The sequence below is a fragment of the Cannabis sativa genome, chromosome X (genome assembly GCF_029168945.1).
Source record: "Cannabis sativa cultivar Pink pepper isolate KNU-18-1 chromosome X, ASM2916894v1, whole genome shotgun sequence".
In the NCBI taxonomy this organism is placed as follows: domain Eukaryota; kingdom Viridiplantae; phylum Streptophyta; class Magnoliopsida; order Rosales; family Cannabaceae; genus Cannabis; species Cannabis sativa.
In genome coordinates this window covers 78,798,319-78,822,098 of record NC_083610.1, presented here as the reverse complement: position 1 = coordinate 78,822,098, position 23,780 = coordinate 78,798,319, and the positions used below count along the sequence as shown (strand labels likewise).

At 37.2% G+C, this 23,780-nt stretch overlaps 1 protein-coding gene across 3 annotated transcripts; it reads right to left on the bottom strand.

Moving 5' to 3' along the window:
- Positions 1–875: 875 nt before the first annotated feature.
- Positions 876–7,059, bottom strand: LOC115698801 (homeobox protein knotted-1-like 3). Of its 3 annotated transcripts, none has more exons than XM_030625998.2 (6): positions 5,373–7,059; positions 3,619–3,739; positions 3,305–3,498; positions 3,095–3,226; positions 1,890–2,026; positions 876–1,759 (listed from the first exon to the last, which is right to left on the bottom strand). In XM_030625998.2, exons 1-6 carry the CDS (start codon positions 6,189–6,191, stop codon positions 1,756–1,758), a joined length of 1,407 nt encoding a protein of 468 aa, XP_030481858.1. In that variant the 5' UTR covers positions 6,192–7,059; the 3' UTR covers positions 876–1,755. The 3 variants fall into 3 exon arrangements, with proteins under 3 accessions (XP_030481858.1, XP_030481850.1, XP_060963176.1); XM_030625990.2 differs by having other exon boundaries at positions 876–1,767; positions 5,373–6,833; XM_061107193.1 differs by having other exon boundaries at positions 876–2,026; positions 5,373–6,688.
- Positions 7,060–23,780: the final 16,721 nt, after the last annotated feature.

The window sequence follows — 23,780 nt, the reverse complement described above, 5'->3', positions numbered from 1 at the left end:
AACTAAACCCATCAATAATGTAGTGAGACGGTGGGTGATAATCACCTTGTTAAAACTAACGGAAATAAAACTTGAAAAAAAAAGGTAATATAATTCAGGGATGGCAGCATTGATCATGTCATTGCAATTGTCTTCAACCAACATGGCATACCCAAGACAACGGAGAAGGCAACATTTCTGTTTCATTTTTTAGCATCAATTCACAACTGACGTTGTTGACACAGTAGGATTACCACTAGAGATGTATATCACACCACCCACACCGCACCACATTGTACACAAAAAAGATTTGGTTTGAAATTCTTTCTGGTACAGTTGCGGATTGCATTTTTATCAAATTGTGCGGGTTTGCAGTTTTGAATTTAAGTTTTATGGGTCAAACCGCACTTCACTGTTATTTGATTTTTAAAACTAATAACAATGTCATTTTGACATTGAAAATGTCTTTAAAATTATACGGAATTGATTTGAAACTATATTGTAGTTGGAAATAAATGAATTGATGCAATAATTCAGCCATGAATTACTTGGACATCAGTGATAGAAAAATTTATGTTTTACTGTAGAGTTATATATATATGCTATTATAAGGTAAAGATAGAGATATATTCTATATATATAAATATTCTATAAATGACAGTTCAACATAATACTGAATATATTAGCTAGCAATATTATGATGTTGTGTTGATAATAGCAATATATCCATCGTACACGCATGTTGTCAATTAATCGGGTGGAAAACATGACCTACCCATAAACTAAATGTCGCCATGGTTTGAACCCCACAAGGCAACTTGAACATGCCCTAAAAAGTGCATCCCATCCACTATACCAAATGGTTATTACACATTCATATATACATGATCAAATAATAGCACATAAACAATAAGATTGCTATATTTATATATATAAACATAATAATGCCACAATTTGCTAGGAATTATATATGTCTACATAAATTTCCAAAGAAAAAGAACTATATAATCAATGCGATCATTGTATACTAAAAACATGCACAGATCTTTACACTATACACCCCCCACAAAAAAAACCCCTCGCTATCCTTATTCACAAATAGGACAAAAGGAAGAAGAAGCAAAACTTATATGACTCGGCTACTAATAATTAATTAATTAAGCATATGAAATGAAACTATCCATAAATTGAGTAGTCCCAATAATATAATTCCTAATTAATCAATTTGTGTTGGATATATATGCCATTATATACTAGCTAGAGATACGTACGACAAAACATCAGTTTCATGATTTATAAATATAGCTATACCATCTTCCCATCTGCCCATCTGCCTTGCCTTGCATATTATATATATATACCTTTGATGACCCTCATGAGCATGTATATATATCTGTTATATTATATATATATGACTCATATTCATCATCATCAGTACCATCATTGTCTATCAGTGTTAGCTTTTGTTTATCTTTCAACTGTTGAAGCAAAATATGCTTCTTTCACATGATCAAGGCCTTCTCTAGCTTCCTTAAAGCCTTAGTACTGATCTGTCTTGTCTTGTCTCCATGTATATAAATATATATTTATATATGTTGGATCATGATGTGGTAAAGCTTGATTCTTTGATCATATACAGTAATGGATTCACTTGTTCGATCTTGACACCCATGGATACCGATGTATATTGATAGGTACGTAATAACATATATATATATATATAAATATATAATATAATATGTTTCTTCCATTTACGCATACCGATCTCCGCTGTTTTCACCTGCAGTACTATTATTTTCTAAATTAAAGTTGAGAAATGTAAATGAACCCTGAACTATTACTTATGAAAAACGAGCTAGATCGATATAGATTCTCTTATTAATATATTATATGTATATGTATGTATGTACCTTTTGCGCTTGCTCTTCAAAACTGTGGAGGTGGATGGGTTGCTGTGCCAATTCCTTTTCCTTTGGTTGATGAACCAGTTGTTAATTTGCTTCAGTTGCAAACCTGTTTCTTGCACCAACCGTGCCTTGTCTTCCTCCTAATAATATCAGTAAAACAATTTATTGCTTGAAGCTTAGAGGGAAGCAAAAGTTCCAACAATTACACAGTTAGTAAAGATGATTAAAAAAAAAATTGTTTCTCATAAAATTTATTTCAATGACAAATGGGAAATTAAGTATAGCTGATAAGAATTGGGGGAAGCTTTATGTAAAGCTTGTAAATAATTTATTCATTGATTGGTTCTTGTAAATCGTTTTGAGTTTAATATACTGCAACTACTGATTCATAAAAAAAAACGTGGGAACTCTATAATGAATGTACGATGTGACATTTTTTATGTTATTTGATATCATGGTGCTTCTTAATTAGGGTTTCTCAATTAAATAACTAAACATATTTGTATTGACTGCTAAGGCATGTGTCACTTGGTCATGTAGCTTAAAGCTATAGCTATAAGTAATAATAAGATTAAGATGTAGTTAACAGTACAAGAAGTGGCACCTGATGAATAATTACTCGTTGTTTATATTACTTCCCATATTAAATTGGGTAAATAATGGAATAAGTTCTCAAAATTTTGAGTTTGTAAGCGACATAAATTTAATAATTTTTTTAGCGACATAAATATTTAATATTTATAAAACTGTAATTTTACTCTATTTTCGTTAGGTTACACTCTATTTTTATCTTAAACATGATACATATAACTCTCAGAATCTAAATCATTTGGTCTGGACGAAAACATTCAAACATGTAGTATTAGTTACCTTCAAATCTTCTATTAATAAATTCAAAACGAAACCTTTACTAACGACACTAAAGAAAGATAACAGTTTAACAAATATTAAGTACTTATACTACTAAAAAAATCATTAAATTTATATTGCTTATAAACTCAAATCAACGAATAATTTTGCCACTATTTAGCCTATTAAATTTGAGCAACTCTAGCATTTCTTACCTAATAAGATATGTAGACGTGATGTTTATATATATATATATTTATATATATATATATTTGGATTTTCTATGGCAATCGAAACAAGTGATCTATGGATTGTGTGTATTAAATTAAATTAACGTTTTTATTAATAATTGTACGTACCGTGGGATATGGCCACTTGGAATGAGATTGCCACCAAGCTTTTAAAACAGATGTAGTGTCACCAGGTAGTTTTCCTGCTCTTCTCTTTCGAAGAATTTCTTCTCTTATATCAACAATTTTCTCCTTATAACCCTACAAAATAATTAATTAATTATTTGATGAAAATCAAGTTTCGACGCTCCTAATTAATTAATTAATTAATCTATATACCTGTTTCAACTCATGCTTCAGCTCTTGTCTAACTCGCTCCATTAACGACCTTTCACTCTCTGTTGGGATTAGAGGTCCAAACCCCATGCTATCAGGACCATCCAAACTTCCATCAAACAAATTTGCATCACTGTCTACTTGATCATCATCGTCGTCCGACATTGTGGCACCGGTTCCTTCACCCGGAGAAACTCCTGTTCATCCAATTATTAGTATATTATGTAATAATAATAATTAAAAAAAACAGAGGAAAGAAAACGAGTAGTACTGAAAGGCAAGCAGAGAAAGAAGAAAAGGATCTCACTAAGTACTACCTGTTAAGCTTTGTAGAGATTGCTCAATCTCCCAACAAGCCATAACAGCTTCCATTGCGTGAACTCGAACATGTTGTTGAAGTTGTTCTTTAAAAGAACAGAGCAACAGAACGTAATGTGTCTACATTATTAACAAATTAATTAGGTATCAAATTAACATGAATTAATACAGGTAATATTAATACATGCATAGTGAAATCATCACGTACTAGCAAAACAACTAATTGAAGCTCTAACTATAAGCATAGCTATAGGCAAAAATAAATGCCTATAGCTATGGTTGATTATTATTCTGGGTACTAATAACTCTTTAAAATTTTATTAACCAAATAAAATAATAAAGAATCTTTAGTTAGTACGGTGAGGTAAAGTAATAGGTTGGCATTTCCACTCGGATCATCTATCCAATCCCACCCACCAAAGTATTATTTATTTTATAATACTATAAAATTGAGCATAGAGAGAGGGGAGAGCAGGTTGATTCACATTTAAGAAAAAGCAATGGAGAATCACATTACAATAATATATTGCAAAAGAAATTAAAACAAAAGAGTTATTTATATATTTATATATGAATGATTAAAATTATTAAATTAATGTTTAAATGAATATGACCAAGATTCCGACAGAAGGGACAAAGGAGGAGCCAAATCAAAACTTATACAATAAACATATGACAGTTGTCTAATGATTACAGATATCAGAGGAGAGCTTTTTCACTCAAATAATCTGCCTAAGGATTTTTGATATTCACACTTGTTTAGGGTAGAGAGTCAGAATCCAATAAATAAAAATAAATAATCATAAAATAATAATAATAATTAGAGTAAAGGAGACAAAAAATAATCCAATCTTCTAAGTTAATAAATATATGAGTAAAATACAAATAAACCTATAATCTCCCCTAGAACCAAAACAAAGATGAAGTGTTTGTTATTTATTAATACTCATTAATCTCATGGTCAAATAAAGAAGTAAAAGAATCTGAAAACCCAGAACCATGATCAGTGATCAAATTAAAGCATGTACTACTAACTACTATATAACTAAGGTTAAAAGGCATTATACTTCACAACTGGTTGTTGATTTAAATCCAGCTAGCTAACACATCGTTGTTCTTCACATTAATTATGAAGATTGTTAAGAAAAGGTAGCTATTTATCAACCATCTCTGCCCACCAGAAATCTGCCGTTTTCCAAAACAGGAAAGATTCTAACCTAAAGCTTTTACCACAATTAATTACCACAAAATATTTCCCATGCATCTGTCATCATCATCATCATCATCATAATAATAATAATAATAATAATAATAATAATAATAATAATAATAATAATAATAATAATCTTCATTTAAGAATTCAAAACCATTTTTTTTGTTATTATTATTATTATTTCTTTGAATTAATCCTGATCAACCTGCTTAATGAGAAAACTAACTATCCATTTCAAATAACGAAATTCTCTGCTTTTTACAGAGTTAATAATATACATAAATAAACAAAATTCTTTAGACTTTGTACGAACACACATATAGCAACACAATACATACAAATATTAATTTCAGTTCAGTTCATTAAATTACCATCAAAATAAAACAGACGAAGAAGTAAAAAAAAAAATCAAGAATTAATTAATTAAATCTGTAAAGAGAGAGAGAGAGAGAGAGAGAGAGAGAGAGAGAGAGAGAGAGAGAGAGAGAGAGAGAGAGAGAGAGAGAGAGAGAGAGAGAGATGAGAAATAAATTGATATACCATGAACTGATCAAGCTCCTTATCATCAACAACCAAGCCCTGACTCAAAGCTGAGTACTTGGCCACCACATTCTGTGATTGATCCAGCTGGGCATCGATCCTAGGCAGTTGGTCCACCGGGGTAGCTATCCGGAGGCAAGCCACATGTGCAGAAAGCAATTGATCGTACAAAGGGTGGGAAATAATCTCCGCCTTGTTCCTCGCATTCTGCCAGTTTATAACACCTCCACCATCCCCTCCTCCTCCGCCGCCACTCTCCACCACCACTCCTTGCTCGCTCTTGTTTAAGTTACTATTCTCACCGCCCCCCTTCATCTCCGCCGAGTCATGAGACATGGCGCCCCCACCAATCATCGAGTCTCCCGCAGCCGCTGCTGCTGCAGCCGCGGCTGCAGCAGCAGCCACGTCATCAATCACGTCGCTGTGATTGCGTTGGAGGATCGGTCGGGTAAGCCATTGGTTGGAAGCCTGGCCGGAATTCGGAGAATCAGAGGCTGTGTGGAGGTTGAGGAAGTTTGTATTGCTGACGTGGTTGTTCCCGTTGGCGTTGTTGTCGGCGGCGGAGGAGCCGAAGTGGGCATGTGTTTGGGTACGGAGGAGAGCGTTGTTTAGCCAATTAGGTGCTGCGTTGTTGTTGTTCTGATTCACCGACTTGGATGTCGGGTCCGGCGAGGAGTGGGCTATGGCCAACTGGTCCGGTAAGATGTTCTGGCTCTGTTGTTGTTGCTGTTGGCTTTGGTCACCAAAGTGGTGGTGGTGATGGTGGTGGTGGTGGTGAAGGGGGAGGTCTTGTGATGAGAGATGGTTATGATACGCCATCAGATATGTATTTTATATATATTTGTTATGTGTATACAAAGAATCCGAAACCAGAACCGACCAGTACTATAGTTATGTATAAAAAAAACAAGATTATGACTTTCTCATCAACTTGTTGAAACAGAGTTGAGTAGAGAGATTTCGGTGTTGGAGCTAGCTGTATAAGATAGAGATATGGCGAAACAAGATGAATGGTTTGCCTATGTTTTGTTTTTTGTTTTTAAGAGAGAGAGAGAGTTGAAAGGGAAGTCGATATGGATTTCTTACTACAAAAATATATAAGGGGGAGAATTTTTAGAGAGAGAAATAATGGTATTCTTAATTATTAAAGAGCTGTTTTCAGGCGACAAAAGTGGCCGGAAAACTGCTTTTACATGAATATTGTTGAAACTTGAAAGTGAGAAACAGAGGGAGAAATAGAGAGTTGTGAGTTGTGAGTTAAGGCCTTCTTATTTCTATCTACCTTCTCTTTCCCCAATGCAAATTACTGTTTTATTTATTTATATATATATATTTGGAAAAACAAAAATAAAGGCCAAAAGAAATATGAAACTTTTGTGTAACTAATTTTATTTTTATTAACATTTTTTGTGTACTATTATTGTGAAATCATAGAGCACTTATTACTTTTATCAGTTTATATGCCCAGGCAACTACTGCAACCGTCTAGAAGAATAATTACAATTTTTATTTAATAAAACTGCTTTTTACCGAATTACATTTGTCAGACAAAAACTATAATTAACTATAATTTTATTATTATATACTGTTATCTCGTACGTATTTTTAATAATTTTTAATTATTATAATAAAAAAGAGTGGGGGAAGTTGAGTTGAAAAGCTTGGTTTGGTTAAGTTGAATTGAATTGTGTTGTGTGGATCCAAGTGATTGGTGGGATATTGCAAGGTGTAAATGAAAGTAATCGAACGGCTACGATATTCTCAACGTGGCGACACAAACGCGCAGCTATCTTGCCGAGTGGGACAAAACAGCGCGTGTCTTACAATCGAGGCTTGGGAGAGGGACCAAGGCGTAGTAGTACGTAGATCTAGGTGAGTTTGCTGGGATTAGTGTACAAAGATCTGAACTTTAAAAACAGATGAATCACACGTATATTATTTTTTTATTTTTTTTAAAATTTTTTTGAAGAGAGAAAGAGAGTGGCAGAAAAAAAAAAATAACTAGTAGTTTTTTTGAAAGGAAAAAGAAAAGTAATAGTTGATCTTGGAAAGTCTGTGCCAACGGCCTTTCGGTACAAATGGTACTTATTATGATGAAACTCACAGTTATTCTTAACGTTCAGCAAACCTGATCCATTTTCTGGATAATAATTCTTTGTACTATACTCAACTCACACTATATCAAACAGGGAATGCTATTTAGTTATTTTTTTTTTATTATTATCAATTTAGAAATTACTCAAACTACTTGTCATTCTAATTACTACTAATTTTATCTCACTACTAGTACTATTACATGACATATTTCTAGCTTATTGCATTAACCAACAATATTGCGTGTGTATTATTATTATATTGAGAAAATTATTCTATATATTATTTTTTTAACTTTTTTTTTTTTATTAAATTTACGGTTTGAGTTTCTAAAATAGTTTTTCCGTTGATTTCTATGTAGGTTGTTATATGTAACGCCCTAATGCTAAGGCACGCTACAGTGCTTTTTCAATTATTGTGCAATCTTTGCTAATCAAAGAAATTTCTCGAAAAACGTGTCAAATTAAAACTTTTGCATTAAATACTAAACTTTGTAATTTAATAAAATATTTACAAGTGCCGGGATCCCGATTTTTAAAACTTTACAAACTTTACTTTTCAAACATACATTCCAAAATATACGTATTTGCTGTGTCGCACAGCCGACTTTCAAAATACAACTCCCGTATGTCCCGAGACCGAACACTCCAGTGTCGCGCCGCTCGACATGTACAATCTCACCCGAGCTCAGGTTCACTCCCCGTTCACCTTCGCCTTTCCTTTACCTACACATGGAAGCAGAAACCGTGAGTCACCGTACCCGCAAGAAATGCATATAACATATCATATAATTTCCGACCTGTAAATAGGCGCCCATACACCTATTTACAGAGCTTAACAGATGAGTATGAACGTTCAAACTACTTGTGCTATTGACCATGATATCACTCCTACCAGCTTTATAATTGAGCTGTAGGACCGACACTATGTTCGTGCCGCTATGATAGCGTCAACAACACCCAAAAGTATAATTGGCCATGATATCACTCTTAACCAGTACGATGCCTGTACTGCTGAACCGACACGATGGTTGTGTCGCTATGATAGTACCAATTCATACTTTCAAGGGAGAATATCACTCTTAACCAGTACGATGCCTGTACTGTTGAACCGACACAATGATTGTGTCGCTATGATATCACCCGAACACATATAATGATACAAACAGCATGCATATATATCATACATATACATACACCCAGATAATCACATCACACATTATACACAGTTCTTACCTGTTTTCCGAATTCAAGTGTGCTGGCCGACCTGAACGGAATTTCTGTGCTAGATGGATGCCCTAATCACATATTGAAACCGGGTAAGTCATATGATTAAAACCCTAATCACGGGAAACCCAAAACCAAAACCCTAAGTTCTGCTATACTCTAAAGGGGTTATTCTAACTCTGGAAATGGGGAAACACCCAATCGAGGCACCGAAATGGCAAAAATTGAGAAAATGAAAGGCCCGGGAACCCTGCCAAAACCGGCTAGCCGGTTTTTGTGGCACTGCAAACCTGGCTTAGCCTGGCTTGCAACTACCCGCATTCCCCAAGCTTTTCATTTGTTGCTCAATTCTTCACCAATTGCCATGAAACCTTCCAGAGCTCCTATTCAATGTACAAACAATATAATCCAGCCAGTAATTCACAGAATAAAACAATAAATGCCAACTTGCCATTAAAGCTTAAAGCTTGAACTCAAAGCTTAGAATTTGCACAAAACTTACAACCAACCTCAAAACCAGCTGCTAGGATTGTAAAACAACTCAAACTAATCATAAAATTTGAACTCCAAATAACCCTAACCCTAACAGCTCCTAAAACTCAAAATCAACACTTGAAACTAAATAAAACTTGAGAAAAACCATAACTAAAGAGCAACTAGGGTTTACCTTGATTAATTCCTCCTTCAATCTCTCAAATGAAAACACAAAATCCAAAGAATGAATTCACCCCTGGTTGGCTGGTACGAAAAGAGAGAAGAGAAGGAAAGGGTTTTCTCTTTTTTTTTTTAACTTTTTTCTTATTTTCTCTCAATAGCATAAAGACTAGGAAAATTCCTTTTTTCCTTTGCTGAATATTACTTGGCTAGGTGTCAATTAATTAGAAAGCCACCTATCTATGACTTAACAAAAAGTCCAATTTGCCCTTTAACTCAAACTTAGGGTATTCACCAAAACTAGGGGTAAAATGGTCAAATTCCATAACCCCGCTCAATCCCGATAAAATATTTTCTCTAAAATATTTCCCACTATGAAATAAGGTTCTAAACTTACCCATGTGATCAATCTAGCCATCCATAGCATTTTCCGTTGTCGCCGAACAAAATTACAAAAATAACATATTACACATATAAGCTAGATAATACCCCTAGAGTTTAATAAAATCTCCGGAATTGAGAAATTATAACTCTAATATTTATTCTAAATATTGGGGTCCACATTTAAATTTAATTCACAAATAATAATAATATAATAAAAATTAGTGCTAATTGCCTTTACTAATCCTTATACTAGAGCGGTCATTACAATTATCCCCCCGTTAATAGGATTTCGTCCCCGAAATCTAACCTGAATAGCTCTGGATGCTGAGTCCTCATATCCGACTCCAACTCCCAGGTGGCTTCTTCCACCTTACTGTTCCTCCAGAGCACCTTAACCAGTGCAATAGTCTTGTTCCGAAGAACTTTTTCTTTTCTATCCAAAATCTGAACAGGTTGCTCTTCATAGGATAAGTCTGGTTGAAGTTCAAGGGTTTCATAACTCAAGACATGAGTCGGGTCTGACACGTATTTCCTTAACATAGAAATGTGAAATACGTCATGAACAGCCGACAGTGCTGGTGGTAAGGCTAGCCGATACGCTACCTGCCCGACCTTCTCAAGTATCTGAAATGGGCCAATGAACCTAGGGCTTAACTTACCCTTCTTCCCGAAGCGCCTAATACTCTTCATTGGTGAAACCCGCAGGAAAACATGTTCCCCTGCCTGAAATGTAACATCTCTGCGCTTCGGATCAACATAACTTTTCTGCCTGCTTTGAGAAGCAAGCATCCGAGCCTTGATCTTATCAATAGCTTCATTGGTCTTTTGCACCAACTCTGGACCCAGGTACTTCCTTTCTCCTGTCTCGTCCCAATGAATAGGAGAACGACATTTTCTACCATATAACATCTCATAGGGCTTCATCCCTATTGTACTTTGGTAGCTGTTGTTGTAGGAGAATTCAATTAAAGGCAAGTACTTACTCCATGAACCCTCAAAGTCCATGACACAGGCTCGCAATAGGTCTTCTAAAATCTGGATAGTTCTTTCTGACTGACCATCAGTCTGAGGGTGAAAGGCTGTACTAAACTTTAACTTGGTACCCATAGCCTTCTGAAGACTCACCCAAAACTTCGATGTGAACTTTGGATCCCTGTCTGATACAATAGATTTAGGGGCTCCATGGAGACGAACTATCTCCTTCACATACAATTCAGCATACTGATCCACTGAATAGGTAACTTTCACTGGTAGAAAGTGAGCCGACTTTGTAAATCTGCCCACAATAACCCAAACAGAATCATACATTCTCGTAGTTCTAGGCAAACCAGTTACAAAGTCCATAGCGATGTCCTCCCACTTCCATTCTGGAAGGACTAAAGGTTGCAATAACCCTGTCGGCCTCTGATGTTCAGCCTTAATCTGCTGGCAGGTTAAACACTTGGACACGTAGTCTACCACATCTCTTTTCATGCCATACCACCAGAAGTAGGGTTTCAAATCCTGATACATCTTGGTGGTTCCCGGATGCAATGAATAAGGCGTGGTGTGAGCTTCATCAAATATCTCTTTCTTAAGCTCATCCACACTAGGAACACAAACTCGAGCTTTATATAGCAACATTCCACTGCTCGAGACTGAAAAGCCTCTAGGCCGACCAGCCACCATTTCATCTCGAACTTTAACTAGCTCGGGATCTTCCAGTTGTGCCTTTCTGATTCTCTCCAACAGATCAGATTGGAGTGTTAAATTGTGTAATTTCCCGACCACGAACTCAATTCCTGCGCTAACCATTTCCGAGGCTAGTTGAGGGGCTATCATAACCGTAGTACACACTTGTCCGGGACCTTTTCTGCTTAGAGCATCGGCCACGACATTGGCTTTCCCGGGGTGATACAGTATTTCACAATCGTAGTCCTTAACTAACTCCAACCACCTTCTCTGCCTCATATTCAGATCTTTCTGGGTGAAAAAGTATTTAAGACTCTTATGATCAGTATAAATTTCACACTTTTCACCGTAAAGATAATGTCGCCATATCTTTAAAGCAAAAACCACAGCAGCGAGCTCTAAATCATGAGTTGGGTAACGCTGCTCATAATTCTTCAGTTGACGAGAGGCATAGGCTATGACTTTGTCAGCTTGCATCAGAACACATCCCAGACCCTGTCTGGATGCATCACAATACACAACAAATTTCTCTTGATCTGATGGCAAAGCTAACACCGGAGCTGTTATCAAACGCTGCTTCAACTCCTGAAAGCTTGATTCACACTTATCTGACCACACAAATCTCTGATTTTTCTTGGTCAATTCGGTTAGGGGCATAGAAAGTTTAGAAAATCCTTCGACGAAACGTCGATAATACCCTGCTAACCCGAGAAAACTTCGAACTTCTGTCACAGACTTAGGCCTCGGCCAATTCTTCACTGATTCCACCTTGTTTGGATCGACCATAATTCCATTCTTTCCAACAATATGACCCAGAAAGGATACCTCGGACAACCAGAATTCACACTTTTTGAACTTGGCATACAGCTTGTGATCCCTAAGTCGCTGTAACACCATTCGAAGATGATGCTCGTGCTCCTCTTCTGACTGAGAGTATACAAGAATGTCATCGATAAACACTATAACGCAGTTATCGAGGAAATCCTTGAATACCCTATTCATAAGATCCATAAAGGCCGCAGGAGCATTAGTCAATCCGAATGACATTACCAGAAACTCATAAAGGCTCCATATCTGGTTCTAAAAGCAGTCTTCGGTATGTCCTCCTCCCGAATTCTGAGTTGATGATAACCCGACCGTAAATCAATCTTTGAAAACACAGTCTTTCCCTGAAGCTGATCGAACAGATCGTCGATCCTAGGCAATGGGTACTTGTTCTTAATCGTCAGCTTGTTTAGTTCCCGATAATCAATACACATTCTGAGGGAACCATCTTTCTTTTTCACAAAAAGAACCGGAGCTCCCCAGGGCGACACACTGGGTCGAATAAACCCAATATCAAGCATCCCCTGAAGTTGTAACTTAAGCTCCTTGAGTTCCGCTGGAGCCATCCTATATGGAGCTTTAGAAACAGGTTCGACTCCAGGTGCCAAATCAATTACAAAATCAATCTCTCGCTGTGGCGGCAATCCCGGCAACTCCTCCGGAAACACATCAAGAAAATCTTTCACTACCAGGACTACCACAGGCCCAAATGTTTCAGGTCTGCTGGAGTCAAATACCACCACTAGAAATCCTACACAACCATTGCATAGTAAATCCCTAGCTCTCAGCACAGAAATAACCGGAATCCGAGACCCCTGAACCGATCCAACATAAACAAATGGATCTTCACCTTCCGGCTGAAAAGTCACCATTTTACGCCTACAATCTATACTGGCCGAATACTTGGATAAGAAATCCATTCCCAGTATAATATCAAACTCAGCTAGTTTCAATTCTATGAGATCAGTACTCAATTCCCTATCTTCGATCCTAATCGGCATAGACCTAATGCGCCTATTAGAGATAACCAATTCCCCGCTAGGCATTAGGGTTCTGAACCCTCTTTCTAAAATTTCACAAGGCCTACCCAAAAGATCAATCACTCTTGTAGCCACATATGAACGTGTAGCTCCCGAGTCAAATAATACTGTAAATAACAAGTTGTTGACGGGAAGCTGACCTGTCACAACAGAAGGACTGGCTGCAGCATCAGCTTGGGTAATGGCAAACACACGAGCAGGAACCGGTTTCACCTCAGCTTTCGGCTCCTCTCTCTTTGCCTGGGGGCAATCTTTTTTGAAATGCCCCACCATGCCACATAGGAAGCATGTCTTCCGGTTACACTCTCCCGGATGATGTTTCTTGCACCTTGGACACTCAGGATAAGAGTAACCGTGGCGTCCCCCTCTGCCTTGGTTCCCACGGAACCGCTTGCTTTGCCCCGAGCCACCGTGCCGGAACAACTTTTCTTTTCTGCTCGGTGGTGGAGTCACCACCATCCCTACCATAAACAGGAGTAGGAATAGTGGGGGTTCCACCAACACTCGGAGTCACCCGGGGCTCCTGAAGGAATTTTACCGCACCCTCGGCTCTCAAAGCCTTTTCAACCATCTCCGCATAAGTGGTTGCCTCAGTAGTAGTAATAACCAGATCATGTCTCATTTTTGCACTCAAACCCGCCAAGTATTTTTCCTTCTTACTGAAGTCAGTTGGCACAATTCCCGCTGCCAACTTGGCCAACCGGTCAAACTTTGTCGTATATTCAGTAACTGACATTCCCTCAGTTTGAACCAACTCGGTGAACTCTTTCCGCTTTGCACTGCGGACTGCTTCGTTGTAATACTTGGAGTTAAACAACTCCTTGAATTCTTCCCAGGTCATCAGCGTGACGTCTCGAGTGAGGGTTATTAACTCCCACCACACGAGAGCGTCTTCCTGAAATTGGAAAGTGGCACAGGTTACCCAGTCATTTCCAACCACCCCCATAAAATTGAGGATGCGTTCAATTACCGAAAGCCACTGCTCGGCATTCATCACATCAGGGCCTCCCAGAAACACTGGAGGTGCCTGTTTTCGAAATCTTTCGTACAACGGTTCCATACGGTTGCCAACAGCAGGTTGCTCTGCTGGCACCGCGGGAACTGCAACAGCCTGAACCACTTGAGGAGGCACGGCAGGAGGACCCTGCTGCCTCAATCTTTGGATCTCTTCATCTTGTTGGCGGATTCTATCTTGCATCTCCGCAAACCTTTGCTCCCAATGAGGAGGAGCTTGAGGTGGATTTACAGGGCGACCACCCTGAGCTCTGCCACGACCACGGCCGCGACCACGAGGATTTTGAGGATTCCTCTGACCGCCTCCGGTCTCAACCATGCCACCCTGACTTCTTATATTTCGCGGGGCGTCCATTTAATAGGACTTAGCCTGCGAATCCATAAGCCAGGCAGGTTAGACAGCGATCAAAATTAACACCGCTCTTAATAACTTAAAGGCAACACACTTTCTTTTCTTTTTTTTTTTTAAGAAAATATATTTAATTTAAATCTAATATGCTTCCTAACATGCTTTCACATTCACATTTATTTAAGGTACTAAACAAGTACAGGCTTACTGAACCGTGAACCGAGCTTTCTCTGATGAAGATTGTACATGTCATAGCAAGCTTCGGTAGACAAACCTGGCGGCTCTGATACCAAAATTGTAACGCCCTAATGCTAAGGCACGCTACAGTGCTTTTTCAATTATTGTGCAATCTTTGCTAATCAAAGAAATTTCTCGAAAAACGTGTCAAATTAAAAAAAACTTTGCAGATTAAATACTAAACTTTGTAATTTAATAAAATATTTACAAGTGCCGGGACCCCGATTTTTAAAACTTTACAAACTTTACTTTTCAAACATACATTCCAAAATATACAGATTTACAGGTCGCACAGCGACTTTCAAAATACAACTCCCAGATGTCCCGAGACCAAACACTCCAGGTCGCGCCGCTTGACATGTACAATCTCACCCGAGCTCAGGTTCACTCCTGTTCAGCCTTCGCCTTTCCTTTACCTACACATGGAAGCAGAAACTGTGAGTCAACAGACTCAGTAAGAAATGCATATAACATATCATATAATTTCCGACCTGTAAATAGGCGCCCATACACCTATTTACAGAGCTTAACAGATGAGTATGAACGTTCAAACTACTTGTGCTATTGACCATGATATCACTCCTACCAGCTTTATAATCGAGCTGTAGGACCGGCACTATGTTCGTGCCGCTATGATAGCGTCAACAACACCCAAAAGTATAATTGGCCATGATATCACTCTTAACCAGTACGATGCCTGTACTGCTGAACCGACACGATGGTTGTGTCGCTATGATAGTACCAATTCATACTTTCAAGGGAGAATATCACTCTTAACCAGTACGATGCCTGTACTGCTGAACCGACACAATGATTGTGTCGCTATGATATCACCCGAACACATATAATGATACAAACAGCATGCATATATATCATACATATACATACACCCAGATAATCACATCACACATTATACACAGTTCTTACCTGTTTTCCGAATTCAAGTGTGCTGGCCGACCTGAACGGAATTTCTGTGCTAGATGGATGCCCTAATCACATATTGAAACCGGGTAAGTCACATGATTAAAACCCTAATCCCGGGAAACCCAAAACCAAAACCCTAAGTTCTGCTATACTCTAAAGGGGTTATTCTAACTCTGGAAATGGGGAAACACCCAACCGAGGCACCAAAATGGCAAAAATTGAGAAAATGAAAGGCCCGGGAACCCTGCAAAAATCGGCTAGCCGGTTTTTGTGGCACTGCAAACCGGCTAGCCGGTTTGCACCAGTATTCCCCAAGCTTTTCATTTGTTGCTCAATTCTTCACCAATTGCCATGAAACCTTCCAGAGCTCCTATTCAATGTACAAACAATATAATCCAGCCAGTAATTCACAGAATAAAACAATAAATGCCAACTTGCCATTAAAGCTTAAAGCTTGAACTCAAAGCTTAGAATTTGCACAAAACTTACAACCAACCTCAAAACCAGCTGCTAGGATTGTAAAACAACTCAAACTAATCATAAAATTTGAACTCCAAATAACCCTAACCCTAACAGCTCCTAAAACTCAAAATCAACACTTGAAACTAAATAAAACTTGAGAAAAACCATAACTAAAGAGCAACTAGGGTTTACCTTGATTAATTCCTCCTTCAATCTCTGCTGAAAACACAAAATCCAGCAATGAATTCACCCCTGGTTGGCTGGTACGAAAAGAGAGAAGAGAAGGAAAGGGTTTTCTCTTTTTTTTTTTTAACTTTTTTCTTATTTTCTCTCAATAGCATAAAGACTAGGAAAATTCCTTTTTTCCTTTGCTGAATATTACTTGGCTAGGTGTCAATTAATTAGAAAGCCACCTATCTATGACTTAACAAAAAGTCCAATTTGCCCTTTAACTCAAACTTAGGGTATTCACCAAAACTAGGGGTAAAATGGTCAAATTCCATAACCCCGCTCAATCCCGATAAAATATTTTCTCTAAAATATTTCCCACTATGAAATAAGGTTCTAAACTTACCCATGTGATCAATCTAGCCATCCATAGCATTTTCCGTTGTCGCCGAACAAAATTACAAAAATAACATATTACACATATAAGCTAGATAATACCCCTAGAGTTTAATAAAATCTCCGGAATTGAGAAATTATAACTCTAATATTTATTCTAAATATTGGGGTCCACATTTAAATTTAATTCACAAATAATAATAATATAATAAAAATTAGTGCTAATTGCCTTTACTAATCCTTATACTAGAGCGGTCATTACATTATACGAAGTTTGGTTGTGATTTAAGTTGCTCCGTTAGTTGCAATAGGAATTTCTATGTAGAATTCTGTAAAAATGCAACAAAAAAAAAATAAAAAAACTGTTTTGAAGTATAAAAATGAAAAGACCCTTATTATATATGAGGCGTTTGGTATAAGAGTTAAACTAGCGAAAATAAAAATGTTAAATAACAACTAAAGAGTTTGTATTTTCAAATGGGTCATATTTCTTAAGGGTTTTTTATTTTTACACTTCAAAACAATTTTTTTTTTTTTTGTATTTTTACGAAATTTTACATAGAAACTCCTATTGCAACTAGTGGAGCAACCTAAATCGCAACCAAAAATCGTATAGCAACTCACATAGAAACTACCGGAGAAACCACTTTAAAAATCCAAACAGTAAATTTAGAAAAAAAAAATTAAAAGAATAATATATAGAGTAATTCCCTTATTTTTTAATTCAAACACCCTCTAATTCATCTCCTCCAGGTCCAACTCACATAATAGATACCTTATTATTATTAGTTTGTTACTCTCATTGATGTGGTTGTCGGGATAAAGTCATTGGAACAATAATTAATTTCACATAGCTTGGATGATTGATTTGTTAGTATATAAAATCATCATCTTACACAAAAATTGTTAAATCTCTTAGCCATGGTAGAAAACGAAATGAATAAATACAGAGAAAAATAAGATGGAGAAAGACTTAGTGAATGGAAGATATTTCTTATAATTATTCAGTAATGAATCAACAAACAGAATATATACAATTCAAAAGAGTTAGTCAGCTCAAGTTCGATACAGCTGTAATCCTAACAGAATTAACAGTGTATAAATAACTCAAACTAACTCTGTCAGTTAAGTAACAGTTGTCCTAACACTCTCCCTCAAACTGAGAAGCATATTCAATGTGAAGTTTGGTCTTGAAATCCATAAAGCGTTTGTTGGATATAGCTTTTGTCGAAGCATCTACAATCTAAGCAAGAGTGGCAATGTGCTTGATTTCAACCATGCTCTGAATAATCTTCTCTCTAACAATGTAGAGGTCCAACTCAATATGTTTATTTCTTGCATGAAGAACTCGATTGGCTATGAGAAGAACTGTGGACAGATTTGTCATACCACACTATAGGAGGCTTAGGAATAGAGTTATGTGCAACTCAAAGAATAATGAGTGAAACCAAGTTAGTTTTGTAACCACATTAGCCTAACTTTTGTATTCTACCTCTGTACTCAGCTTGGAGACCATCCAACAAGATTGGACCCAAAGTAGATGATAAACTTGAGGTTGACCTTCTATCATAAGGGTGAGATACCCAATCAGCATCACAAAAGGCTACAAACTCATGGTGTGAGGACCTGTTGATATGAAGGCCATGGTTGAGAGTTCCACTTATATACCTTAGTATCATCTTTATTGTTAACCAGTGTGTTTGAAGAGGATTGTGCATATATTGGCACACTTTGTTTACCATATAGGATATCTCAGGTCTTGTGATTGTAAAAGTATCATAATGCTCAAATAATAGACCTGTACAATTGCATAGTCTCAACTGGTTCACTATCAAAAGTTGATAGCCTCAACCACTTGTCATTGGTGTGGAAGAGGGTTTAGCACCCTACATTTTTGCCTTGCATAACATATCTTTCATATACTTAGTCTGGGACAGATTCATCCATTCACTAGTATATTTGACTTCAATCCCCATGAAATAACTAAAATCTTCAAGATCCTTTAGAGAGAATAGAGAATTCAATGCTGAGATAAGTCTTGCAACAATAGAGGAGTCACTACCAGTTACAAGGATATCATCTACATACAGTAACACAAATGTAGTAGATAGAGTTATGTGCTGGACAAACAGTGAGTGATCAAATTTGGATGATACAAACCCAAAGTCAATCAAACACTGCTGCAATATCTCAAACTAGGCCCTTAAAGCTTGCTACAGGCCATAAAGATCCTTTCGCAGTTCGCACACAAGATGTAAAGAGTCTGGTACCTTAAAAGTAGGGGTTGAACCATGAACACTTCTTCTTAGAGTGTACCATTGGAAGATGCATTGTTCACATCCAATTATCTCACCATCCATCCTTTTGATAAAGCCAAAGATAGGACAACATGAATAGTTTGAAGTTTGACTGGGAGACGAAAAGTCTCAGTGAAGTTAAAACCTGTTTTTTTGTGAATACCTTTTGCAACCAATAGAGCTTTATATTTGTTAACTATGCAATCTTGTTTTTTTAAACTTTATTAATCCATTTACATCCTATTACAGTCCTCCCTTTAGGTAGAGGAACCACGGTGTAGGTGGAATTTCTGGCAAGAGTCGAGATCTTTTCAGACATGTCATTATTCCACTCAGCACTTTCTAATCATCTTGGATAGTAGCATGCTCCTTGGATACACTAAAAGTATTTAGTTTTTGAATACCTAATTTAGATCTAGTGTGCACAGAGTGAGTTGGCACAACTTGTGAAACTTGATGCTGAGGAGGTTCACTCACAGTGGGAGCTACTGGTGAGTCTCTAGTAGGAACCTATATTGGAAGAGATGAATGAACTTCAGATGGACCTCTAATGATAGAATATGGGAGTGCTACTACAGTTGAAGATCCAATTGTAGTAGCTTGTCTAGCTGTGTCAGGATTATGTTGTACACTAGAGATGGATGGTAAAGTTGAGCTTCTATGTTGCACACTAGAGTTGGGATGCATAGGATGCACATTAAGCCTTAGACTAGGTGACTCAACAGTGTGAGGGATGAGACAAGTAGGAACAAGATTAACACCAGGAGTACATAGTTGAGGAAGAATAGTTGAAGAACAAGTAATAGTAGCTGAAGGAAAAGAACTCATTCACATAGACTTGAGGAGTAGCAATCAAATCCTTGTGCTTAGCATATTAAAATGTGGGTTCTTCAAAAATTACATCTCTAGAGATGTGTAGTCTTCCTGATAAATCAAGGCACTTATACTATAACCTAAGAATGTGCATGGAGAGGACCTAAACTCTAGTTTATGCTTATTGTATGGTCTTATATTAGGATAGCATGTGCACTCAAATATTCTAAATATTGAATAATTAGGTTTGGAATTAAAGAGAACCTATAGTCAATTTTAATTTTGAATCACAGGCAAGGGAAGCTTATTGTGAAGATATAATGCTACTCTAAAAGCTTCAACACAAAATTTCAGAGGCATAGAGGCATGAGCTAAAAGGGTTAGACTATTTTCAAAATTATGCCTATGTTTTCTTTTAGCTAGGCTATTTTGTTTATGTGAGGGTAGGACAAGGATATCTATGAAGAATCCCCTCCATTCTAGTTAGCTCAGAAAATGATATGTACTACCCACCCCAATTAGTTTGTAAGACCTTGATTTTTTTTTACTAGTTGCAATTCAACTTCTGCCTTGAACTGTAGAAAAACTTTCAAGGAATTAAATTTGTTCTTGAGTAAACACAACCAGGTAAATCGAGAGTAAGCATCCACAAAGTGAATGTAATATTTATATCCATTATGTCCCAATGTGTGTGAGGATCCTCAAAGATCTGATATAACTAATTGTAAAGTTTTTAGTATAACCATTTTAAGAAAAATGAGGAAATGGTAACTTATGCATTTTACCAAGATAACACGATGTCACACACATAATGAGTTGATTTATTACTTATGAAAATATTACAAGCATTGAGTATAGAGGACACAACTCTAGATGAGAGGTGACCAAGTCAATTATGCCATATCTCATAGTCAGATTTATTACAATTAATAAAATGTGGAGATGTACGTTGCTGACAACAAAAGAATTTATAGAAGTAAACACATATGTGCTTAATTTCATTAGTAAAAGCAGCAACAACTGGAGGTGGAATCTTAGGAAGAAGTGAAAGTTGCGATGAGTCAAAAGTATATAGGTCATTCTGGTGTCTCTACTTTAGCAGAATAGTATGGTGCACATGATCTGTTACAAAACATTCGTCAACATGAAATTCAAAAAAGACTTGATTATCTCTAGCAAATGTAGACATACTGATCAGATTCTTAGTTATCTCAGTCACATGAAGCAAATTATTCAGCACAAGAAGTTTAGAAGGGTGATTAATAAATAAATGGACAATATGCTTGATGGACAAACATGAATCATTATCCACAAACATTTGTTCTTGAACTTGATACTCAGCTCCATTCATGAGATTCTGAGGATCAGGAGTACAATGATTGGTGGCTCCACAATCAGGGTACTAGTTTGGATCCCAAGAAGACTGAGTGGTGGTAATGTTAGCCAGAAGAGTAGTAGCTGGACTGTAAAGCCCGCTTAGTTAATTTGGAAATTAGCAGTTGTTTATGTTTAATTATGAAATTATTTATAGCTATTTAAATAATTTATTACTGTTATTAATGGAATTCAGAAATGCATGATTATGTCATCAGTAGTTTTTATATTTCGCATTTCCGGTGTCCGGTACTTTGGAACTCGGCGTTTGGCTCAGTAGAAATCACAACTTAGTATGTTAGTATTTTGGGGACGGGTTTTAGACATTGGGAATGTTGGGAATGGCCGGGAATCTAGAATTTCCCAAAAATACCCCTTTAGTATGATTTATGTGATTTTATGATGGAGGGGCAAAATGGTCTTTTTGCCCCAATGACTTTTTGTCTTTTAGTGACTTTTATTTGGAAATTAAATGTTTATTTATTTAATTGTTTTTGGCTGAAATGGATTTAATAAATGGTTATGTTAAGTGGGTTTTTATTATTTCTTTCATTTTTACAAAAACACTTAGAAAAGAAAATAGAATTTTCCAAAAACACTCTCTTTTCCTCTCCACTTTCGGCTGGGTATTTGGGGTGCAAAAGCTGGGTTTCTCTTCAATTTTCAAAGCTAAATTCAACCTAATTGTGAACTCTAGGTTGTGGTATGTAATCTCTAACTCTTTCCCTTTATTTTCTTGAATAAAAATGGTGAAAATATGAGTAAATGCATGCTTACTTGAGGTGTTGTTGCTGCTGTGTTTGTGATATGATTTCTGAGGTTTAAATCTTGTTTAATTTAGTAGAATAGAGCTGGTTATGATGCATGCTAGTTGTGTTGTTCAAAGTTTTGATTTTTAGCTCAAAAATATGGTTTTCAAAGAGAAATGTCTATGTTCTGTCATGTCGTGATATTGTTGATGTTTTCGATTGTTTTCGCAGGCTTAGTTAAGCTTGTTTAAGTAAGTTTAGATGGATTTGATTGCATGCTAGCTAGGTTTGCTCAAGTTTGAGTTTAGAACTCAAAGCTTGAGCTCTAATGGTGATTTTTGAATTCGTGCAATCTGGGTGGTTTTGTTGCCTTAGAAATGTTCTAGGGGAGGTATAGAGCAGTGTCCGGAAGGTTTCATGTGATTTGGGATTGAATTGTGCAAGTTATGAATTTTTATGTTTGTTGCTCGCGAGGAACCGAATTCGGTTGTGCATCCGAATTCCGGATGAGTGTTCTCAATTTTCCCGAACCGAATTCCGGTTGGGCAACCTGCCTACCGGTTGGGGAATTTTTCCGAACCCTAGTTTTCCTCGTTTTTAGGTTTTTAGGGGTATTGCCATGCTTTTTATCGATAGGGAAACTTTTAGTTCCAAGTTTTAGTCCCCGGGAAGTGATTTAGCGTGTCACTTATAGCGTTGTGATTTTTATGGTTTAGGAGCCGCAATCCGCCGCTCGCCTTCGGCCTTCCGGCCAAGTTGATCTAAGCACACCCGAAATCGAATCCGTAAGATTAGTATAACGGTATGCATATGTAGATTACATGTTTAGCGTGCATGTAGGAAGCCCGCTAGATTACATTAGTCATGTATTTAGGCTTCGAACCATCCAACCCCGTCACGTCGGTACAGGCCGGAGTATGACCAACAATGGGAGTATGACCGGCTCGACCGATCAGCCGACACTTGGTTGGTGGTTCCGTGCTATTGACCTATCCCGTCGGTACAGGTGGAGTATGACCGGCACCCGGAGTATGACCAGGCTCGACCGATCGGGAGGATACTTGTCAATAGTACCGTCCCCCGAACGTTCAAAACCCGCACCATGTTGGACATGGCAGTAGTGGCTCAGTACCATGTTGGACATGGCAGTAGCGGGACTCAGTATCGTGTTGGACACGGCAGTTAGTTATGCATGATATTATTATGCTTTTCTTGCTGAGTCTGTCGACTCACAGTTTATGTTCATGTGTAGGTAAAGGCAAGGCTGTAGCTGATGGACCGTGAGCGAGCATATGAGATTGTACATGTCGGGGCGGTTAGGCCTGGAGCGTACGATCCTCGGGACAGCAAGGCTGAGATTTTTGTAACTGTCGTTAGACGACTTTCATTTTGATGTAAAAGTTAATCAGTTTAAACGTTTGTAAATGATTTTATAAATCGGGATCCCGAGACTTTTATAATATGGTTTATAAGTTTAATTAAAAAGCAAAATTTTAATTAATCACGTTTTTCCATAAACCTCGTTGATTAGCAACGAGCTGCACAGTACGTTTAAAAATCACGTAATACGCCTAAGATAGTTAGGGTGTTACAATTTGGTATCGTAGCCGCTGTGTTGTCTTCGAAGATCGTCACGACATGTACAATCATCATCGCAGCTTAGCTCGGCTCACTGTTCGCAAGCCTTTATTGCTTTAGTAGTTTATTTTATTCAGTTATGGAAAAGAAAAG

Bases quoted from the DNA above. Each gene is read 5' to 3' on its own strand.
- LOC115698801 (XM_061107193.1), bottom strand. From the start codon at position 6,191: ATGGCGTATCATAACCATCTCTCATCACAAGACCTCCCCCTTCACCAC. The intron at 3,740-5,372 runs GTATATCAATTT...TTAATAATGTAG, and splicing joins AGGAGCTTGATCAGTTCATG to ACACATTACGTTCTGTTGCT. The intron at 2,027-3,094 runs GTACGTACAATT...TGATATTATTAG, and splicing joins CCAAGTGGCCATATCCCACG to GAGGAAGACAAGGCACGGTT.